Source organism: Trichosurus vulpecula, chromosome 3, assembly GCF_011100635.1.
Source record: "Trichosurus vulpecula isolate mTriVul1 chromosome 3, mTriVul1.pri, whole genome shotgun sequence".
Classification (NCBI taxonomy): Eukaryota; Metazoa; Chordata; class Mammalia; order Diprotodontia; family Phalangeridae; genus Trichosurus; species Trichosurus vulpecula.
In genome coordinates, this window is record NC_050575.1 from 408,191,799 (window position 1) to 408,213,619 (window position 21,821).

General features: G+C 42.0%; 1 gene segment (V, D, J or C); it reads right to left on the reverse strand.

The window, feature by feature from the left end:
• Positions 1–100: 100 nt before the first annotated feature.
• Positions 101–15,825, reverse strand: LOC118842763. The segment is given in 3 exon segments: positions 101–405; positions 15,183–15,536; positions 15,767–15,825. Coding segments are annotated over 3 exon segments (711 nt in total).
• Positions 15,826–21,821: the final 5,996 nt, after the last annotated feature.

Consider the following 21,821-nt stretch of genomic DNA (forward strand, 5'->3'; position numbering starts at 1 on the left):
TCCAAATCTTTCCCGTAAATGGACCCTGATGATCTCATCTGAACAGCCCCTATGTGAGAGATATGAGAGAGTAGTATCTGTGGCCCCCTCAGCTGGGCTGTTAGGCCAATCCCTCCCCTGGGCTCTGCTGATAGTAGTAATGTCCAACATCTTCAGTCTCCACACTGCTGATCACGAGAGTAAAACACATCCCAGACCCACTGCCACTCAATCGGGCAGGGACTGCAGAGTGCAGGTTGAAAGCACCATAGATCAGGATCTTGGGAAACTGTCCTGGTGGCTGCTGGTACCAGGCTAAATAATGGCTAATATGCTGACTGGTCTTGCAGCTGATGGTGAATTTTTCTTCAGGACTAACAGACAGAGAAGCTGGAGATTGGGTCAGCACAATGGCTGCACAGGACCCTTGGGTGAAGAAAGAAAATGAGCAGAAACAGATTGTAATCAAGAAGCATGCCCAGTAGTGTGCTCTGAGTGAGTTCAGATGTCCTTCCCATTGACTATAGGAACCAGTACCTCATCACCCTCCCCTGCCCAAACCTATCTTTAGTTTCCAAGTTTTGGAATCTCCTGGTATAGTATAACAAGTGAACACTTGTTAACTTCCTAATGTGCATGGCTGGTCTTACCCTGGGCCCAGAGCACCAGAGCCAGAGGACCTGGGATAGGGAAATCATTGTTTCTTTTGTAGAACTTCAGGCCTTTGACCTCTGAAGCCACAGTGAGATAGATGGGAAGGGAGCATATTTATATTTTAGGCCCTGGGTGAAAGGTTGCTGTGATATCAGTTTGCAAAACAGTCCCAGATGTAAGGTCCCTCCTCCAAGAGTCAACACTGGGTATTACAGGTGGGTCAGACTAGCTCGGTAGTCTATGTGTGGGAAGTTGTGACCTCATGGTCCAATGACCTTTCCTTCCAACTCTGTCAAATCAGCCTTGAAGGTCCCATGGTGAGGCTGTAACAAGTGGCTCTGGTGGTTATAAATAAGAGAAGTGCCTCTTCCCTGGGGAGAAGAGATCACTGTTTTTTTTTAAATAATTAACTAAATGGAAAGACAGATGCCTGGCTGGAAGTAGCTGAAAAGTGCATCAAAAAAGATAAATGAGCTGAATTAGGATTTAGTTTCAGAAGAGAGAAAAGATATACTTTAAAGGCAGCTGGAGGAATAGGTTCAGAGTGGATGAAGGAAGATACAACTACTTTGGGAAAGCAGAAAAAGAATCTTGGATGGAATGAAAAATGGGCTTGGGGAGCTATACCAGCACCACTGGGGCACTATACAGAACATTCTCAAGGCTCCACTCTGCCTTGCTGAGAGCACTTTTGTCTGCATCCCATGTGTCTCTGATTTCCATACATCCCTATAGACTATACTTTTAACTTCCTAACTTCCCCATTTGATTCAACTCAACTAAAGGTGACCAAAAGGAAGTGGGGACTGTTGCATGCTACCCAAAATGACTTCCTGGTAAAAAGTTTGTAAAGTGCATGATGAGCAACATTTATGATTTGAAACAGAAGTAGCAAAGATGAGAGTCACTGGAGGGACAGTCCAGTTCCTAGAGATTTTGTCTTCAGATGCTTAAAGAATGAGAGGAAAGTCTTCAGTGTGTTGGTTGGACACTTCATGTGGACTTTCTGGAAGGTCATGAATGTGAATGGGCCAGGTGAGGAAAGCCTGGAGGGGTTTTATTCTGTACCGGGATTGAAGAGACTCAGTCTCCTTAAGTGTTTGGTCTTGTTCTAGCTCCTCCTATTCGTAGGCTTCTGATTGGATAGTTGGCTGAGCCTGGAATCACTAAATCCTGAATTCAAATCTCAACCCTGACAATCACTGTGTGACCCTTGGCAAGTCACTTAACCTCAGTGTCCTCAACTGTGAGACGGTGACAATAATAACATCTGCCTCGCAGAATTGTTTTGAGAATCTAAATGAGATAATTTTTAAAAAAGCATTTGGTACATAATAGGCATTATCTAAATCACCTGACTCCTTCCATCTACTATCCTTCTTCCCAAAGCTAACCTACCCTCCTTTCTTTACATGAATTCTCTGGATTCTCAGCCATCTTCATCACAGTATTAGGAGAGCAATAATCACAACATAGATGATAACTGTCAAAATGCTTATGTCATTCTGTATCACAAAATATAAGCAACTCTCCATATAGAAGGTAGAAGAAGTAAACCATTTATTCAGACACCGGACAACCAGATTCTGAAATCAATGAGTCCAATCCATCATAGCAGCAAAAAATTCAATACACAATACCACAGCATAGAGACTTGCCATCCCAAAACCACCCACCCCTCCTGGTAGGGCCTTCCATAAATACAATCACAGCACACCACACGTTTGCTCTTTCCCTCAGCTCTAACTGCTCTCTCTCAGCATTTCCTGTGACACACTTTCCTTTTCCACTCAGCAAGCTCCTCCCACCACAGGTGACTTAGGCTTACTGTGATGTAATCAGGTCACATGGTCTATTAATGCGTGGGAAAGATCTTCAAATCTAAATTGTCATTATATTTGGCCCCAAGATCTTTCTTATACATTATATAGGTCAATGGAGCAATCAATAGGAGTTCTTGGATAACTGGTGTCAACAGAACTTTATAACAAAATAACAGGGATAACAAAAATAAGTGCATAAAACAATGTCATCATTCCCTCCTCGAATGAATGGGGCTCAAAATCTTGGGGTAAGGGGTGAAGGTTTCATCCTCCATAGCTTTTTCCTGCTGAAATTGGATGTAGAGCTGTCCCTGCCCCAAGAAGTAAAGAGTCCTATTCAAGGGATCAGTTCTTTAGCAAGCTTGCATCTGGAACTCAGTCAATGCCAGGTCCAGAGATGACATATCACAGCTGTGGACAGGTCCCAGGTGACATCTGGGGATGACATCTGGCTTAAACAATCAGGCATCTGCAGGTGGATGGTACTAAGCCTGAAGGAAACAAATCTCATAAACAAATTTAACAGACAAAAGCCAAAAAAACCCAAAACAAAACAAGGAAACAATCATAGCCTTATTCACGATAGAATACATGAGTCAAGGAAAGAGTTTCATAAGCATTTTCTTCTGGATAAACAACAGTTTCAGTATTTTCTTCCCCACGTGCTGTAATTTCTGCAGCACTTGGAACATCATCTGGCTTCCGTTATACCCATAATAGCTCCCAATTTTATTCTATCAGTAGAACCAAACCCTTCCTTTCCTCTGCTAGTTGTTTTAGAAGGAGAGTCAGTCTTCACAAGAGGTTTGGTTTCATAAGGAATAATAATCAATTGAACTATTCTATCATTTTTACAAAACTGTATGGATTCTTTTCCCAAATTCTGGAATGTCACAATAATTTCTCCTTGCTAATTAGAATCTATCACTCCAGCCAATACATGTATTTCTTGAACTCCTAATCCTGATTTAGGTAATATCCATCCAAAAATATTCTTAGGGATTCTCATATAAATCCCTGTAGAGATTTTTCTCATCTCTTTTCTATTCAACCAAAAGGCCTCTAAACAATGTAAATCACATCCTGCTGAACCAGGTAGTCCTGGGTACAGTGGTGGGACATCTTCCCTCACAGTCCAGTACTCAATATTTGGGATCTTACGTGTTTGCTGTTTTCTAATTTGCAGATTTGGGGTCATCCTTGTGGCTAGAGGTGTACTTCATTCTAATGGTCTATTATTCAAATTCTGTGAAGCAATGAACAAATTATCCTTCCAATGTTGATACAAATTATTAGAACTTAACTTTCTAAACTGTTCTTTCAATAATCCATTCATTCTTTCAATTGTCTTAGATGCTTGTGGATAATATGGAATATAACATATACACTCTATATTGTTTAACATACAATATTTTTTTGTTTCATTACTTTGAAATGTGACTGACTGTCTCTTTGAATCTGCATTGGAGTTCTATAATGTAGACTTATAATATCTAGAGTTTTACAGATGTTTTTCTGAGTTGCATTCTTATAAGGACAAGCCACTAGTACACCTGAATAGATGTCAACCCAAGTACATATAAATTTGCATCATTTATCCTGAAGTAGTGGTCCAATATAATCTATCTGCCAAATCTGGGCTGGGACGTTTCCCCTTGCTATTTCTCTAGTTACTACCCTAGGAACAATTCATTCTTTTTCCAATTGACATATATGACATTCCTCTGCTACTTGTTTTACCAATGAATAAGAGATACTAATACCTCTATCTTGTGCTCACCAGTGTGTAGCTGTCATAGCAATTTAGATTTGCAAATCTTTCCCACTCATTAATAGGCCATGTAACCTGCATAAGTCATAGTAAGCCTAAGTCACATGTGGTGGGAGGAACTTGCTGAGAGGAAAAGGAAGTCGTGTCACAGAAAATGCTGAGAGCAGTTATGACAGGTAGAACTGAGGGAAAGAGCAGACGTGCGGTGGTGGCTCTAAGTGGGTTTTTGGGAAGGCCCCATCAGGGGGTGGATGGTTTTGGGATGACAAAGCTCCATGCCATGATGTTGTGTATCAAATTCTTTGCTGCTGTTATGGATGGGGCAGATGGTTTATGGGGTCTGGATCTCTGGTGTCTGAATAAATCATTTATTTCTTCTACCTTTTATGTGGAGAGTCTTGTATATTTTGTGAGACAGAACCACATAGGCATTTGGACAATTACCATCTATATTGTGATTATTGCATTGCTGATACAATAGCCTGTACCCCTAAATGGCTGGCCATTTTGTGCACTCATTTTGCTAGTAACAGATCATCAGCTGTCAGGGTATGGACAATATGTTCAGTAGCAATCTTTGCTAGTCTATCAGTATGTGCATTGTACTCATGTTCTGGCATGGTGAGGGCCACGAGTGTCTACGTGAAAAACTGACAAATTAGTAACCAAAGACAAGTCCCATATATCTTCCCATAATACTTCACCCTAAACTTGTTTACCATGAATTTCCCAATTTTGATTTTTTCACATGGGCATCCATGTAGCTAACCCATTAGCTACCGCCCACAAATCAGTGAATATATGACACTATCCTCCTTGATCTGCTTTGATAGCTTGATGTAGTGCCATCATTTCAGCATATTGACTACTTCCACCTATCCCAGTACTTCCCAAAGTTCTCTTAGTACATGGGTTATAAGTCACTGTTTACCAGTGTCTTTTATGGCCCAAATATTTTGCTGTCTGACTAGTAAACCATGCAGGTTTCAGCTGTTTCTCAGTCCATCCATCATTCTATTTTATCAAGAATTGTGTCAACTGTTGCCTTGGTTGAGGGGATTTATCATTTCTCTCAATGTCTATGCTTGTTATAGATTCATGTAGAGCAGAAACTCCACTTTTGCCTATTTTTGATCTATTTTGAACATACCATTTCCATTTAATTATGCTTGTGTCTTGACCATGTCCAATTCTGTGAGAAGCTGGGGTACTCATTATCCAAGTCATAATTGGGATTCTAGGCCTTAATATCACTTCATGGCCCAGAGTCTATACCAAAGCCCAATATCCAGCTAACAACTACCTTTCAAATGGTGTATATTGAACTCCAGACAAAGGAAGTTTCCTAGACCAAAATCCCAAGGGTACATTTTGACTTTGTTGTTTTTTTCCAAAAACTCCTGTTGACATAGTTATCTTGTATAGTCACTTGTAATTCCACTGGTGCACTTTGTATAGGCTATAAATCCAGAGCTAATTGTATAGCAGACTTGGCTTGTTCAAAAGCTTTACTCTGTTCAAGTCCCCAATCAAATTCATACTGTTTCTTAGTAACTTTATGTACGGGCTTCAAAATCTGTCTTAAATGTGGAATGTGACATGTCCGATATCCAAACAGTCCTATAAGCTTTTGGGACCCTTTCTTATTGGCAGGGATAGGAAAATCTCGAATCTTTTGTCGGGCTTGTGGGAAAATTTCTCCCAGTCCCTTATTCCATTGTATTCCCATACATTTTACAGTTTGAGCTGGCCCTTGAATAAAGATTCAGGCAGGGTTAATTTCCCATCCTTTGCCTTTCATATGCTCAATGAAAAGTGTCAAACTCTTCTCCACTTCTTTTATATTTTCTCCCTGTATCATAATATCATCTATGTAGTGGGTAAGCTGTACCCCAGGTAACTTTAATTCTTCTAAATGTTCAGTCACAATCCTATGACAAATAGTTGGACTATGCAGATATCCTTGTGGCAAGCATGTAAAAGTCTCGGACCTGCCACATGAAAGCAAACTTGTCCCATTGTTTAGAGTCTGTTGGGATCTTAAAGAAAGCATTGGTCAAATCAATAACTGCATACCAAGTCCCATCATATTTCTGGATCCTCTCTATTAAAGTAACAGTATCTGGAACAGTAGCATACAAGGGAGGAGTCACCTTGTTCAATTGTCTATAATTGACTGTCATTCTCCACGTTCCATCTGACTTTCGAACTGACCAGACAGGATTATTCCATCGAGTGATTGTAGGGACTAACACTCCTGCCTCAATGTATTCCTATACTGTATTCTATAATACTGGCAGTTTCATCTTGCCAATATGATACACGATACTGCTTCAAAGTAATTACTTTAGAAGGTTCAGGCAAAGTTATTGGATCCATTTTTACTTTTCCCACTAAAACTGTATTTATTCCTATCTTCCTTACTGCAAATTGATATCTCCCCTCAGGTAAATTCCGAGTCATGCTTTTCAATATATCTATTCCAATGGTGTATTCAGGAATGGGTACAATAACCATGGTATATTCTTTTTTAGGTAATTGTCCAATTTTCATCATTAGTTTGACTTGTCTGGCTGATACTTCAGCCCCTCCTAGTCCTGTGATGGTAATAGGAGTTTCATGCCTGAACTTGTCAGGATTTCCATAAATCAAGGTGTCTTCCACCCTGATGTCAATCAATGCCCTAGTTATAGTGTTTGATCCATTTTTCCAATATATAGTCGGATTAATATGGGCTCTGTAATCTCATCTGCATGTTCCTCTAATCTGAGCTGGGTGACAGCCTATTTCCTAGTCTCCCTGAAGGAGTGACTCACTTGTATACAAGCGTTCATGATCTGTAGGGGCAGTCCTTACCTCTGTGTTCCATCTGCTATTCAGCTCCTTATCTTGTACTGGGTAGCTCATTAATTGGAATACCATCTATCATTCCAAAATCTACCCCTGCTCTCAACAGAGCAGTAAACGTTTCTTTCCTTGTCACTTTATTCTGATGTTGAATCTGCTAGCTATTCACTCCTCTCTCTTGAGGAAATTTATCTTTTCCCCACTCTCCTAAATCACTTAACAGTGTAATCTTATCTAGCACTTCTGAAAGAAGGTACCCTACCTCCCTGATTAGCAGTCAGAACTAGATGTTTATAAGCAGGAGGAGTTGTCTTAACTATAAAACTTCTATGAGAGACTCCCAAGGGAGTATCATAGTATGCATCTGTGTTTCCCATCATAATAGCAGTCTTCATACCTCCTCCTTCAACTTTCTCATATGGTTCCTAAGTGAATACCAGGGCCTGTCTGCACTAGGCCACATAGAATTAGTTGTGTATTCTCTGTTAGATCCTGTTGCTGCTAAAGCTAACAGGCTAATTGTCCTGTTACCCCCTTCCAGATGATAATCCTTAAAAACTTGCTGCACAAAAGGATTCTGACTAATGCTTTTGAATTTCATACAGTCCCCACTATCCACAGATACTCCTGTGGCCCATTCATCACTGATTCTCACAATCCAAGATATTAATGATTCTCTCATTTCTTGGATAAATCTACTCAAAATATCTGTGATTTCCTGCTGTGGAAAATCCTCTAACACCTGTCTGAACACTGTATTATGTTCTTGTGTTTCCTGCCTTCTTTGCAATATAGGGAGGCACTTCTGTCTGAGGAGCCTGGTCTGATATTGTATCATTATCTGGCAAAGGAGTATCATACCACAAAATAACATTTCATGCCTCAGCTTCTGATATTGTATCATTCTCTCCTAACTCGCTTCCCCTGTCACCATGGCAACCAGACTGGCAGCTAGACTCGACCTGGATCAAACTGAAATGCACTCTTGACCTCCTTGGGTTCTTTCTTCTAGCCAAATTAACAGGAAAACCAGTTGATTCCTGAACAAAAATCTGTTCTTCTGCCACCTGAGATTCCCCATCTTTCTGTGGTAAAGAAATATTCTCATTTGAGCTAGACATCTGAGTTCTCTCTTATAATAGTCTGTCTCTGCTTTCACATATAATATGATAGGCTGTGAGTAAAATTCAGACTGTCCTAGAGAGGGCTGTTGGCAGTTTTCTCCCTGGCTTAACTTTAATTTCTTGCAAACATCTTTCCAAATCTCTAGTTTCTCTCCTCTGTAGCTTCTGTTTCCAGTCCTCACAGAGTCTTGTGCCTTTAGCCCATTCCCTTGTTAGAGAGGAATAAAGTACCTCATCCCATCCGGGGATAACCATTTCTTCCTCTAAAACTTTTCTGCTGCCAAATAGAGATCTTATACCTTGTGATCCCATCCTTGTCACCAAGTGTATTAGCAAGGCAATAATCACAATATAGATGATAATTGTCAAAATGCCTATGTGGTTCTGTATCATAAAGTATAAGCAACTCTTCACATAGAAGGTAGAAGAAGTAAACCATTTATTCAGAACCCTGAGAACCAGATTCTGAAACCAATAAGCCCAATCTATCATAGCAGCAAAGAATTCAATACACAATACCACAGCATGGAGCCTCACCATCTCAAAACCCCCTGCCCCCATTCTGGGGCCTTCGTACAAATACGCTCACAACACATCACAGTCTGCTCTTTCCCTCAGCTCTAACTGTTCTCTCTCAGCATTTCCTTTGACACACTTTCCTTTTCCTCTCAGCAAGCTCCTCCCACCACATGTGACTTAGGCTTACTGTGATGTAAGCAGGTCACATGGCCTGTTAAAGGGTGGGAAAGATCTTCAAATCTAAATTTGCATTACAATGACCTCACTCCAACAATCTCTTTTATGCATCTTCAGTGTGTCCCTCTCCCCTAGTTCCTTCTACACTAATGAAATAGCTCTATCCAAAGTCACCACTGATCTCAACCCTTTTTCTGTCCATATCCCCCTCAACCTTGACCTCTCTGAGGTACATGGTACTGTGAATAATACAGCTACAGATATTCAACAGGGAGAGTAGAGTCTCAGAATTTCATGATACCAAATTTACAAAGGGACCCAATAATTAAATGCTGACTTCAGATGCCCATCTGTAGATGCTCAAAGCTTGGATAACAATGAGATGAACTAGATATCCTAGAAGAGGATGCAAATTAGACTTCATATGCATTACTTAGCTTTTGGAGAATGACTCTTAAGTAATTTATTGAAAATAAACCAGCTATATAATGATGTGTGTGTGTGTGTGTGTGTGTGTGTGTGTGTGTGTGTGTGTGTGTGTGTCTGTGTCTGTGTCTGTAGGCAAGTGGGTGGAATAGCAATGTACATTAAGAAAGTAGAAACACATGAGGAAGATTAGATGTGGAGGGAGAACTCTGGTGGTAGAATGCTTTTGGGTAAATATCCAAGAAGGGTGAAATACAAACTGATATCATGGGACTGCAGTTCACCAGAATAGGAGAAAATACAGTGCTTCTAGAAATAAATTGTTAGGTTGGCATGGAGGTGTGACACTGGAATGGGGGGGTCTTCCATTACTCAAGTAATGGTGAGAAATGAAGAGTTTCATTGATTTCCATAATAAAACTCCATTTCTTCAAATAAGGGAGGACCCAAGAAGGGCACCTGCTCTTCTAGACCTCATTGTCCCCCAATAACTAGGTAGCTTGGTAAGAAGTCATCACGGCATATCAAAACTTCTTGTAGAAAAGGGGAGGAGAACCAGGTGTCATGTTGCTTGCTGCCTAGATTTGGGAAGAACAGATTTCAAAGGGCTCAGAGGAGGAATAGACAAGACCCTGGGGGAGTATAGTAGACTCCCCAAACTGCTAAGTAAAGACGTTCAAAGACCCCTGACAGAATCTTCCTGTCTGAATAAGACCAACAGTAACAGCTCAACTCCCCATTTCCTTTGAGGTGAGGAATTTGAATATCAACCAGCCACTCATTTTCCTCCATACTTCCCCAGTTCTCAATCAGCACCAGTCTTGAATCTTTCCTACACCCATGGTCTTAGATCTCTGCTCCCTGTCCCCAATGACTTGGCTCTCTTCGACCCAGATAAGGAAGGTCTAAAAACAATCTCACTTCCCTTACGTCTGGCACCTAACTCCATCCAGGATCCCAGTGGGTTTCTCTGTGTGTGTACAGACTTCCTGCCCATCTACTGTGTGAAAAGCCCCTCTCCATAGAGCTTGGTTGCTTCACTTTCCCTGTCCATTGTATCACATTGCAACTTGTCCACCAGTGCTGAGCCTTCCAGACAAGCCAATTTTCTCATAAGGAGAATGAGTCATTGCTTAGGACTATGATTAAAAACTCAACAGCCACATCTGTAACCCAGGTATTTGACTTAGGGAATGTAGAAAGTAAAAGCTGAATCCAGAACTGTGATCCTCTTTCCTTCTCTTGGTCACCTGGGCTTTTTCCCTTTGCAACATAAGAGACAGTTTTGCTGTCTTTCTCTGAATGATTTAGGTTTTCTGAAACTCTTTGAGTCTGTATGAAGACAAACTCCTGGACGAGAATTTTACGAGAGAAAGCAACACAGGAAGGACTGGAAGTCTTCTCAGAACAAAATTCAGAAGACATTAGAGAAACTATTCCAATGAGGAAGAAAAGAGTATGTTTTTGTGGGGAGTGGGGCAAAGAGGAGAGTCACCTAAAGATCATGCACATGTAGGGAACATTTTGACCAGGAGCTGGCAACAAATACCCATGTAGTCTCTCTTGCCCAGGGCTCTGTGCACTAGGGTGCCACCTAGCAACCCCAGTCAGAAGAAAAGTAGTCCCTAGATGCATTGTGGCTGGCCTTTTAGAAACAGACCTCACAAGCCCCTCATTGTGGCTTTGTCACAGGCTCCTTAACAGTCTCTAGCTAATGGTGAATGAAGATAATGTAGAATTTGCTTATGTTAGGAAAAAAAAGTCATGACCTTTGTGTTCCAACACAAAAGCATAAGGCGCCTCCTGCAGCATGCATTTAGAATCATGATTGCACAAGCTCTTCACATGTAGAATTAAAGATTGCAAGTAGATTTGAAAAGTTGTCCAATCCCCTTTGATTTCCAGAATTCACCAGAGAATTATTGTTATTTTTGTTTCTTTCTTGCAAGGCAGGATGTGATTTGTGAAAGTCAAGGAGTTTGTGCTAGAAAAGTGGGACCCAGTATTAGTTTTGGGTTGCTATTTTATGGTTTTGTGGTGGTGGATACGGTAAAGTTATGGTGATTTACTGCTTACTCACCATCTTGGCTCCCAGAAGTTTCTTTGCTCAAGTCTTTAAATGTTATCGTTCCCAAAATGCTATTGTTATCATATTGTGTTACTGTATAAATCATTCTCCTTGTTTTGCTCACATCACTCTGAATCAATTAATACAAGTCTTCCCAAGCTGACCTGAAACCATCCCTTTCACTGTATCCTGGGGCACAATAACATTCCCTTCCATTCACAGAACATAATTTATTCAGCCATTCCCCAATGGATGAGCAGCTGATTATTGTCCAGTTCTTTGCTATTTGTACAATGGGGATAAGTGCAAAGGCTTATATTTGGGAACAAAATATCAACTTCAAAAGGACAGGTGAAGGAGCCAGGGTTAGACAGATGTTCAAAAAAGAACTGGGAAAATTAGTGGACTGAAACTGAATTCGAGCCATCAATTTAATGTGGCAGCCAAAAAAGCACTGAAGATTTGGACTGCAAAATAAGGGTCTACCTTCCAGGAATAAGGAGCTGGTCTTCTTCCTGTCCTGGCCCTCTTCAGACCTCATCTGGAGCATTATGTTCAGTACTGGGCTTCCTTCTTTGAGAAGGGCATTGATAAATTGGAGCCGGTCTAGAGAACAGTCACCAGATTGGTGAAAGACCTTGAGTTCGTATCTTTGAGGCTCATTTGAAGAAAAGGGGGATATTTAACCTCTGGGCAAGCAATGACCCAGGGAGAACATGAAAGCTATGTTCAAATTTTTTAATTTAACCATGTTGTACTTGCTCTGATCAGCTAGAAGCCTTCCAAATAAGATCAGAGGTGAAACAAGAGTGCCTATTATCACCACTATTATTCAGTCTTGTGCTAGAAATACTAGCTATACCAATAAGGCAAGGAAAAGAAACTGAAGAAATTATGACAGCCAAAAAGAAAACACAACAATCACTCTTTGAAGATGACATGATATGATGTTACACTTGCTAGAGAATAAACTAAAAAAACTAGTTGAAATAATAAACAACTTTAGACAAGTTGCAGGATAGAAAAGTAATTGGCCCCAAAGAATAGAATTCAATGGGGGAAACATGGAAGTTACAAAGATGCAAAATTTTGTTATTTAGCAGGAGAAAGAGAAAGAGAGAGTAGAGGAAAAGGATGACATCATTCTACTAACAGGGGCCAGGGATAATGCTAGGCACCAGTGTGACTCTAAACCTCATCTTGATGGGGCAGAGAGGGGAAACTGAGCTCACTGGTGCTTTGCAGCTGAAAGTAGCCTCCTAATTAATCAACATAGGCTTGAGGTTTTGCTCCCTACACAGATGTAAAAACTTCAAACTCTATTAGATGATTCAGGGAGAAAAGAATGAAACAGAAACGGGTGGTGGGGAAGTCCTCAAAGTTCCTCAAATAACCAGAACTGATGAATAAAAAAAAATCTTTTTGTAAGTGAGTCACAGGGCAGAGGTGACTGGAGGGTTCTGGTGGTTCCGTGCTGGGCTCTGACAGTGGAATGATGATAACCTCTAATCAGAGGCCCTCATCTGATGCATTGCCAGTTTCCAACTTGCTCCATCCTACCTGAACCTGTGACCTCTTTGAGGATCCCAGAGTGTGGCAAGAGCATCAGAGAGAAGGATTCTTGGCATCTGATTCCTCTGGTCCCCTGACTCTTGCCCAAGGAGACTGTTCCTACTTTTTAAGATTTGGAGTGGGCTACCTCTAGACCAAAGAAAAAGCCCAAAGGATGACTTGTAGTGATATTAAATTGCAAAAAGAAGGAATATCTTCTTACTTTTAGAGTAGATCTAAGTTTTATTTTCTAATTCACAAGATTGCTTTAAAAATCAAAAGATTGTCTAAGAATAGTTGTATGGATGTGAATTTGTGAAGTACAGTTATCTCTTCCACATTGGGGGGTTAGGGATAGGAGACTCCCAGAAATCTAAAAAAAACCCAGGAAAAATTTTGAGCCCTGACTTTGTACCAGAGAAGAATTCTGATCATGATGGTATTAAATGATAAAACATTAATATTACACAATGCTTTACATTTATTTTGTGTATTTCTGACTTTTTAAACATTCTGCTGGCTGTCGCATGTTTTCCATGGCTTCTGCAAAATTCCACAAAGACTTCTGGTGCCAAGATAATGGACTGAGGAAGGAGCTCCAAACAACTAGAAAATCACCTAGAATTGATCTAGGAGCAGGGAAGCAGTTTACTGGCCTGGCAGGAAAGGTCTGTCTCCCCGGGGTGGCGGGGAGCATTGAGGTCCAAGTGCAGCAGCTGCTGCCAGCCTCTTATTAGGTATGCTCCCTCTCTCCCCACCCCCAATAAAGCTGATAAAAAGTCACAGGAACCAGGAGATTTTGCCTGTTTGAAAAAGGAGAAACAGAGTCAGAACACTCTGAAAACTGATGACATTCTACATGGCACTTGCACTTGTGTGGGTGGACCCAGTAGTGGTATTGCTGGACCCAGTAGTGGTTTGGTTGTCCTTTGGGCATAGTTCCAAATTGCTGTCCAGAGTGGTTGGATCAGTTCACAGCTCCACCAACAATGTATTAGTGTGCAAATTTTCCCACATCCTCTCCTACAGGTATCATTTTCCTTTTCTGTCATATTAGCCGATCCGATAAGTGTGAGGTGCTACCTTAGAGATGTTTTAATTTGCTATTCTCTAATCAACAGTGATTTAGAGAACTTTGTCATATGCCTCTAGAGAGCTTTGATTTCTTCATCTGAAAACTACCTGTTCATATGTGTGTATCAGTTGGAGAATAGCTTGCATTCTCATAACTTTGACTCAGTTCTCTATGTATTTTGAGAAATGAGACCTTTATCAGAGAGACTTGCTATAAAGATTGTTTCCCAGCTTTCTCCTCTTCTTCTAATCTTGCTTGCTTTAGTTTTGTTTGTACAAAAGCTTTTCCATTTCAAATGATCAGAATTATTTATTCTCTATTTTGTAATGCTCTCTATCTCTTGTTTGGTCATGAATTCCTCCCTTCTCTTTAGATCTGACAGGTGAACCATTCCTTGCTCTTCTAATTTGGTTGCTTTGTTGTATATGGTAACATTTAGCATGATGTAATTTCCTTCCTTTTCTTATACTGACATTATTAAGATGGGGAAGGTAGTTATAATTCTACCCAGGTACCGTGCCTATGGGGAAAGAAGAACAGCCAGCCTCCTGGCACAAATCTCTTATTTGCCTTCTTTGTAGGAATTAATGCTTTCTTTTAAAGAGAGTGAGCAAAGCAGAATCTAGAGAGATCTCTTCAGAGTGCACTGACATGAAGAGATAAAAAATTAGATCAAAATCTGATTTAAAAACCTGGTGAGAAAAAATGGGCCCAGAATGTGAAATTTAAGCTTGGCCCATTGGTGGCTTTCCTTAGGCTGCTGCCTGGTCTTCTTGAGCTCTTGGGTCAATGATTCATTGTTTTCTATGTAATATTGAGCTAGGAAGAAAGGACAGAAAGAGTCTTGGCTAGAGATTTCTGTTTTCTTCTTTGTTTCTCACTCAGTGGGGAGTCAGATGAAATATGAATGGGAGAGTGCCTCAGGCCCAGGGTAGTGTAGAGTGACCCAATCTGAGAGGGGCTGGTTGTTTCCTTGACTATATTGCTCATGGCTGAAGAGAATCAAAAAACACCCAGGACACAGAGCTGCCAGACCATGGCCTTTCTTCTGAGCCCTGAGTCCCTTTTCTCATGTCAGCCCCAGAGGCCCTGGCCCTGAGCAGGCAGCCCAGCAGCTGCTGGAGGAGAGGAAGGAGAGGAGACAGCTGAGCCTCCCTGACCAGCCAACCTAGACCTGGGGAGGTTTTTGTTTGGGGATGTAACACTGTGGGAGGATAAAAAGAAAATTGAGCACAGTAATAATGTGCCACATCCTCAGGCTCCACACTGCTGATTGTGAGGGTAAAATCCTTCTCAGCACCACTGCCACTGAACCTGGCAGGGACTCCTGAGTACAGGTTGGAAACATAGTAAATGAGACCCCGAGGAGATTGTCCAGGTTTGTGTTGGACCCAGGACAGGTAAGTCTTTCCATCACTGTGCTTGAGACTCTGACTGGCCTTGCAGCTGATGGTGACTCTGTCTCCTGGGGTCACAGACACTGAAGCTGGAGACTGGGTCAGCACAATTTCCCCCCTAGAACCTAAAAGCAGGAATTAATGATCAACCAACATGAAATAAACAGAAGAATCTCCTTCCATTTTGACATTCAGCCCACCGACAATCTGGCTCGGCAAATCCCACTGACCTCCTATAAATTCACATTCCCCCTTGGACTATACTGGCTCATGGCCCCAGAGATTCTAAGCTTCTTTGAATTCTCTTATCTTAAGAAAAATTACATCTGCATGTTGTGTTGTCCCATGTTCTCACCTGGGACCAAAAGCATGATGAGCCCACAGATAAGCTGGGACAGGGACTCCATTGTGCAGCGTCTCCTTCCCTGTGACTGCTCTGCCCCCAGCCGCAGTTTATGTCCCTGGATCTGCAGGCCCTCTCCTTGGGGATCCCTTTATGCAAAGCAGTTGGGGGTGTGGGGCTTCTAGGAGAAGAAGTGGCTGACAGCTCAGGGGAAGGCCCTGCTTTTATGAAGAACCCAGTCTAATGGGTAAGTTGCATAAGAACAACTATTGACAAACAAGATCTATGAGGGTAAATGGGAGATAAGCAAGAGAGGGAAGAGAGAAGGAGGAATCCGGGGTGATTTCCGGTTCATGAGCCTAAGGGATGGGGAGAATGGGGTTGCTCTTTATAGTGATAGTGCAGGTAGGAGAGGGGAGGGTTGGGGGGAAAGATAATGACATTGAATTTGACATGATTTGGTTAAGATGATGTATCAGGAGGGCCGAGTTTATAATCTCAAAGAAGATCATAAACATGTCTGAAAGGTTCGGAATCGCCGGATAGAAGAAACTCTCATAGTAGAAGGCAGAAGAATCAAAACATTTATTTAGGCTCAACAGTAACCAACCCATGAACCAGCAACCCCATTTTGATATGTTGGTCATAATCTTCCAGGCCCAATAGGTACGCCTTGAAAGAGTAATCAGGAGGCTACAGAGAAACATGATTGCGTAAAGCAAAATCATGTTTCCCCCTTGATGGTAATAAGATTACCCACTGGACTGAAGTCTTTGTTCAGCTTCCTCCCGTAGATCAGCTCTGCTGCTGGCAGCTCCTGCCTCAGCTGTGTCTGTTTCTGAAACTGAAGCTGCAACTGCAACTGACGATGTAACTGTCGTAACTGCCTCTGTAACGGTCGTTGTAACTGTCGCTGGCTCAAACCGGAAAAGAAAAGAGAGAGAGAATCTTCAAGCTGTCCTCTCCCCTCTTATAGGGTTTCTGACATCATCAAGCTCCGCCCAAATGACCAGGGCTGATTGGTTCTTGAGTTGGCTCCTCCCCCTAGGGTAGACCAGGTTCTGGAGCTAACACCTCCCCTCAGCCAGCCCCATGACTCCCCACACAGGAAGCCGTCTGCCTCCCGGCATGCTCCCCGGGCCTCCTGCCCCGGAAGAGCAAGCCACAGTGTCCAGAGACTCAATGAGGCAAGCTGAGCCATTCAAAGAAAACAAAAGCCATTATGGCTACATTCCACCCCTTGTTATAGGATACATAATCTAATCAGCCATGTATCCTAGAACATACATTGTGATTCAATTACAAAGGAAACTAAAACATATCATTCATTATAAAGCAAAACATATCATTTGGTGACATTCCTAAACATTGGTTTAACGATTCAAATGCGATCCACCCCTAGGTCCCAGCAAGATAATCTCTTCAATCAATCATCCCCAAAATAATTATTAATAATTCAAATGTCCACCCCTAAATCCTTGTATCCATTACATAGGATCAATAATATCATAACAATAAAACAACACAGCAAGGATAACACAAAATAAGTAAACAGAACACTATCATCATTTCCACCCCCCTTGAACGATTGGGGCTCAAAATCTTGGGGTGAGGGGTGAAGGTCTCATTTTCCATAGCTTCTTCATGCTGAAATTGGATGTAGAGATGGCCCTGCCCCCAAAAAGTCCCATTCCAGAGGTCATTTCTTTAACGAGCTGGCAGGAATTCCAAGAATGCTACATGCTTAGGCAGTCACCGGAAAGTGCAGGGTGCTTAAGCCTGAAGGAAACAAAACTAGCAACAAGGTTAGCCAAAACAAAGGACAAAAAGAATAGACAAGTATGGACTATAATTCTTCAAATAAAATCATCTCAAGTTTGGTTGAGATTTTAGTTATGCAAAGATCCAACATCAGAGCCAAACTCAGGTGGGAAATGTTTCTTTTCAAAAGGAACATAATGAGGAAGCCAAGAGGATCCCACCCTAGATATAGACTAAGATTGTCCTCCCAGCCTTTCCCCAGATGTACAAGTTTTCATCCGTTAATCACACAAGGTCACCTTCAGTCTGAGTGGCTTGTAGGCTTGCAGGAGCAGTTCTTATTTCCCTATTTCTCGTGTTATCAAGTCCTCTATACATTCTGTATAATTCATTGGTTGGAATTCCATCTATCATTTCAAAACCTACCCCTGCTCTCAATAAAGCAGTAAACATTTCTTTCCTTGTTACTCTCCTTTGGCGCCAAGTTTGCTGGTTATTCACCCTTCTCTCTCGAGGAGATCTATCCCTTCCCCAGTCACCTAAGTCATATAACTGTAAAATCTTATTTATCACTGTTGTAAGACGGCTCCCTACTTCTCCAAGTAATAAATTCAAAATTAGTTGTTTATAAGCAGGGGGAGCTGTCCTAATTATTAAGTTCCTATGAGGCAGTCCCATTGGATCATTGTAATATTTGTCTGCAGTTCCTGTCATAATGGCAGTCTTCATTACCTCCTCCTTTAGTCTCATGATACAATCTCTAAGTGAATACCAGGGTCTGTGCTCAGTGGGCCACATAGAATCAGTATCATATCTCTTATTGCATCCCACAGCGGCTAATGCCAACAGAGTAGTCTTGCTATCACCATCTCCTTGCTGATGATGTTCCCTAAAAGCTTGTTGAACTAGAGGATCATGGCTGATACCTATGAATCTCATGCAGTCTGTCCCATCTACTGATATTCCACCGGCCCCTTGATCACTGAGTCTTACCATCCAAGATATCAATGGTTCTCCTATTCTTTGGCTGAATCTACTCAAAATATCTGTGACCTCTTGCGGTGAGAAATCTTCCTGAATTTCCCTTGTAACTGAATCTTCACCTCGGGTTTCTGTCTTCCTCCTTTGTATGGGTCGAGCCCTTGTCTGATCATTTAACCATCTCCTATTCTCTGTGTGAGGCACATCCTGAACCCCAGTAGTGTTTTGTGCCTCAGCCGGCTCTTTCTGGGCTGGGTTGAAATGCACTCTGGGCTTTTTTGGTCTCCTGTTGCTCTTAGCCACATTAATAGAAAAGTTCTCATTTGAGTCAGTTTGGTCTTCTGCTATCTGAGATTTCCCTTCTTCCTGTGGGGTAGGAGTACCCCCACGTCTTTCACTTAATCTCAATCTTTCGTATACTAGCCGGTAGGCTGATAACACTATCCAGCTTTGCCTAGATAGTGATGCCCCTGACTGAATCCCAACTTCTCGTAAACACTTTTCTAAATCCCTAGGATCTCCTCTCCGTAGCCTTGGTTCCCAGTTTTCACAGGGTCCAGCTTTTTTAGCCAATTCTTTTGCTAGGGAGGAATAAAATGGATCCTCCCATCCTGGGATATTTATCTCTTCCTCTGGAATTGTTCTGCTTCTAAATAGAGATCTTATACCTAGCGATCCTGTTCGTGACGCCAAATGTATCAGGAGGGCCGAGTTTATAATCTCAAAGAAGATCATAAACATGTCTGAAAGGTTCGGAATCGCCGGATAGAAGAAACTCTCATAGTAGAAGGCAGAAGAATCAAAACATTTATTTAGGCTCAACAGTAACCAACCCATGAACCAGCAACCCCATTTTGATATGTTGGTCATAATCTTCCAGGCCCAATAGGTACGCCTTGAAAGAGTAATCAGGAGGCTACAGAGAAACATGATTGCGTAAAGCAAAATCATGTTTCCCCCTTGATGGTAATAAGATTACCCACTGGACTGAAGTCTTTGTTCAGCTTCCTCCCGTAGATCAGCTCTGCTGCTGGCAGCTCCTGCCTCAGCTGTGTCTGTTTCTGAAACTGAAGCTGCAACTGCAACTGACGATGTAACTGTCGTAACTGCCTCTGTAACGGTCGTTGTAACTGTCGCTGGCTCAAACCGGAAAAGAAAGAGAGAGAGAATCTTCAAGCTGTCCTCTCCCCTCTTATAGGGTTTCTGACATCATCAAGCTCCGCCCAAATGACCAGGGCTGATTGGTTCTTGAGTTGGCTCCTCCCCCTAGGGTAGACCAGGTTCTGGAGCTAACACCTCCCCTCAGCCAGCCCCATGACTCCCCACACAGGAAGCCGTCTGCCTCCCGGCATGCTCCCCGGGCCTCCTGCCCCGGAAGAGCAAGCCACAGTGTCCAGAGACTCAATGAGGCAAGCTGAGCCATTCAAAGAAAACAAAAGCCATTATGGCTACAGATGAGTCCTGGACATCCTGTTTGAGATGTTTCAAAGGCAGTTGGAGATGGGAGATTGGAGGTCAGCAGAGAGGTTGGGAAAGGAAAGATAGATATGAGAATCATCAGCAATGAGATGATAATTATATACATGGAAGGCTAATAAATATTTATGGAATTGGAACATGGATGGTCAGAGGGCATGATCTGGATGAGGATCAAGCAAAAGAGACTGAGGAGCGGTCTGATATGGAGGGGAACCAAGAATGAGCAGTGTCCTGACAACCTGGAGAGAAAGAATCTCCAGGAGGAGAGGCTGATCAACAGTGTGAAAAATCTGCATAGAAGAGGAGGAGAAGGATTTGCCTCCTAGGAGGCCATATCTACATGGCATCCAGGGGAGAGGGTGTCAGCAAAGATCACCTTATCCTCCAAGGAATTTTCCATTAGTGAGCAAGAAAGCCAGGTCACGATTAGGGTTAATATTGGGGTGAAGATAGTAGTGTGTAGGAGGTAAGGGGGTGAGGAGGAAGAACGTGACTGTAAATGTCAGATTGTGTTGCCACATAAATATAGTGGAAGAGAAAGAGATGACAGGCAGGGAGAATCAGAACAATTTGCTAATAGTTGCAATGTAAAGCACTTACCTTAAAGGTGAGAGGTTAATTAGACTTTACATTAGTACAACAGGCATGGGGCACACTCAGTTTTATCTTTCTTAGGGGCTAATCCAGATATTCCTTGCATGGTTCTAGTCTAACATATGAAACTTCATGGGTCTGCATCTGGCCATGTATGACTGAGGGCTTATACTCTTTGGGTGATGAGAAAATCTAATTGCCTCTTTATTTGGAAGGACTAATGATCCAGAGGTAGAGCTTGACACATAGAAAGATCCAGTGTGGCTAAGAGAGGATATCTTTTAGCTGCTTCTGGAGAGCCAGAGAGGGGAAAGTTTGCTGCCCTCTCTAATCCCCTCTTGACCATGGGAGTTGTGAAACCTGCTTCAGTTTCTTCTTGTTTATTCTATTCTCATTTAGGGGAAAGAATAACTCAAGATGGAAGAGTATTGCCAGGTCTAGAGGTCTGTGGTTTTGGTTCACTTAGAAATATCTTCTGATATCTAGGTAAGGACAGAGGAATTGTCTGTCTACTTTGGGAGCAGAGAGACATACTGAGGACAGAGAGCTTCAGGCATCCTGACCCCTCCTGGTGGAGTGAGGTGATAGCTGTAGGCTCCAGAAAGGCCAAGATGGCAGATATGCAATAGAGAGCTCCAATGAAAAGGAGTTGCATAGGTGCCCACAAGGAGTGAAAGGACATCTGCTGCTGAACATTGAGAATTACCACTTGTCATACGTGTTCTCTATCTAGAAGCCTCACTACTGCGTGCCCATCTTTCATGGTGTGGACTCTGTGGGAGAGGGTGCTCCAGGCTCTGGCTGGGAATGTTTCGTAGTAACTGTTCTTATTGTACCACAGGAATGAATGCTTTTAACAAATTGAAGTCTGTTTTTTGATAGAGAGCTTACAGGTACTATAGTGTTAGGAGTGCAATCCTCAGCATTACTCCTAGTAATTAATATTCACCCTCCTGGGGACCCAGGCTGGAGCTCTGTCTTTCAAGTAGGAACATGGCTCAAGAAGAATTGTTGTATTGATGTCAGTTTGTGTGTGTGTGTGTGTGTGTGTGTGTGTGTATTTGTGCATGCCCAAATAGCATCCAATAAATAAATCAATCCAAAAAATAAATTCAATATGGCAGTCTCGATCCAGTTGTTTCTGAACTTAATATTTTCTGTTATTAATTCTTCATACATTTATTTGTTAATTTCTTTTGCTCTCGCTTCTCAATGATCCACCCCAAAACCCCTCCTTTTCACCCACAAAATT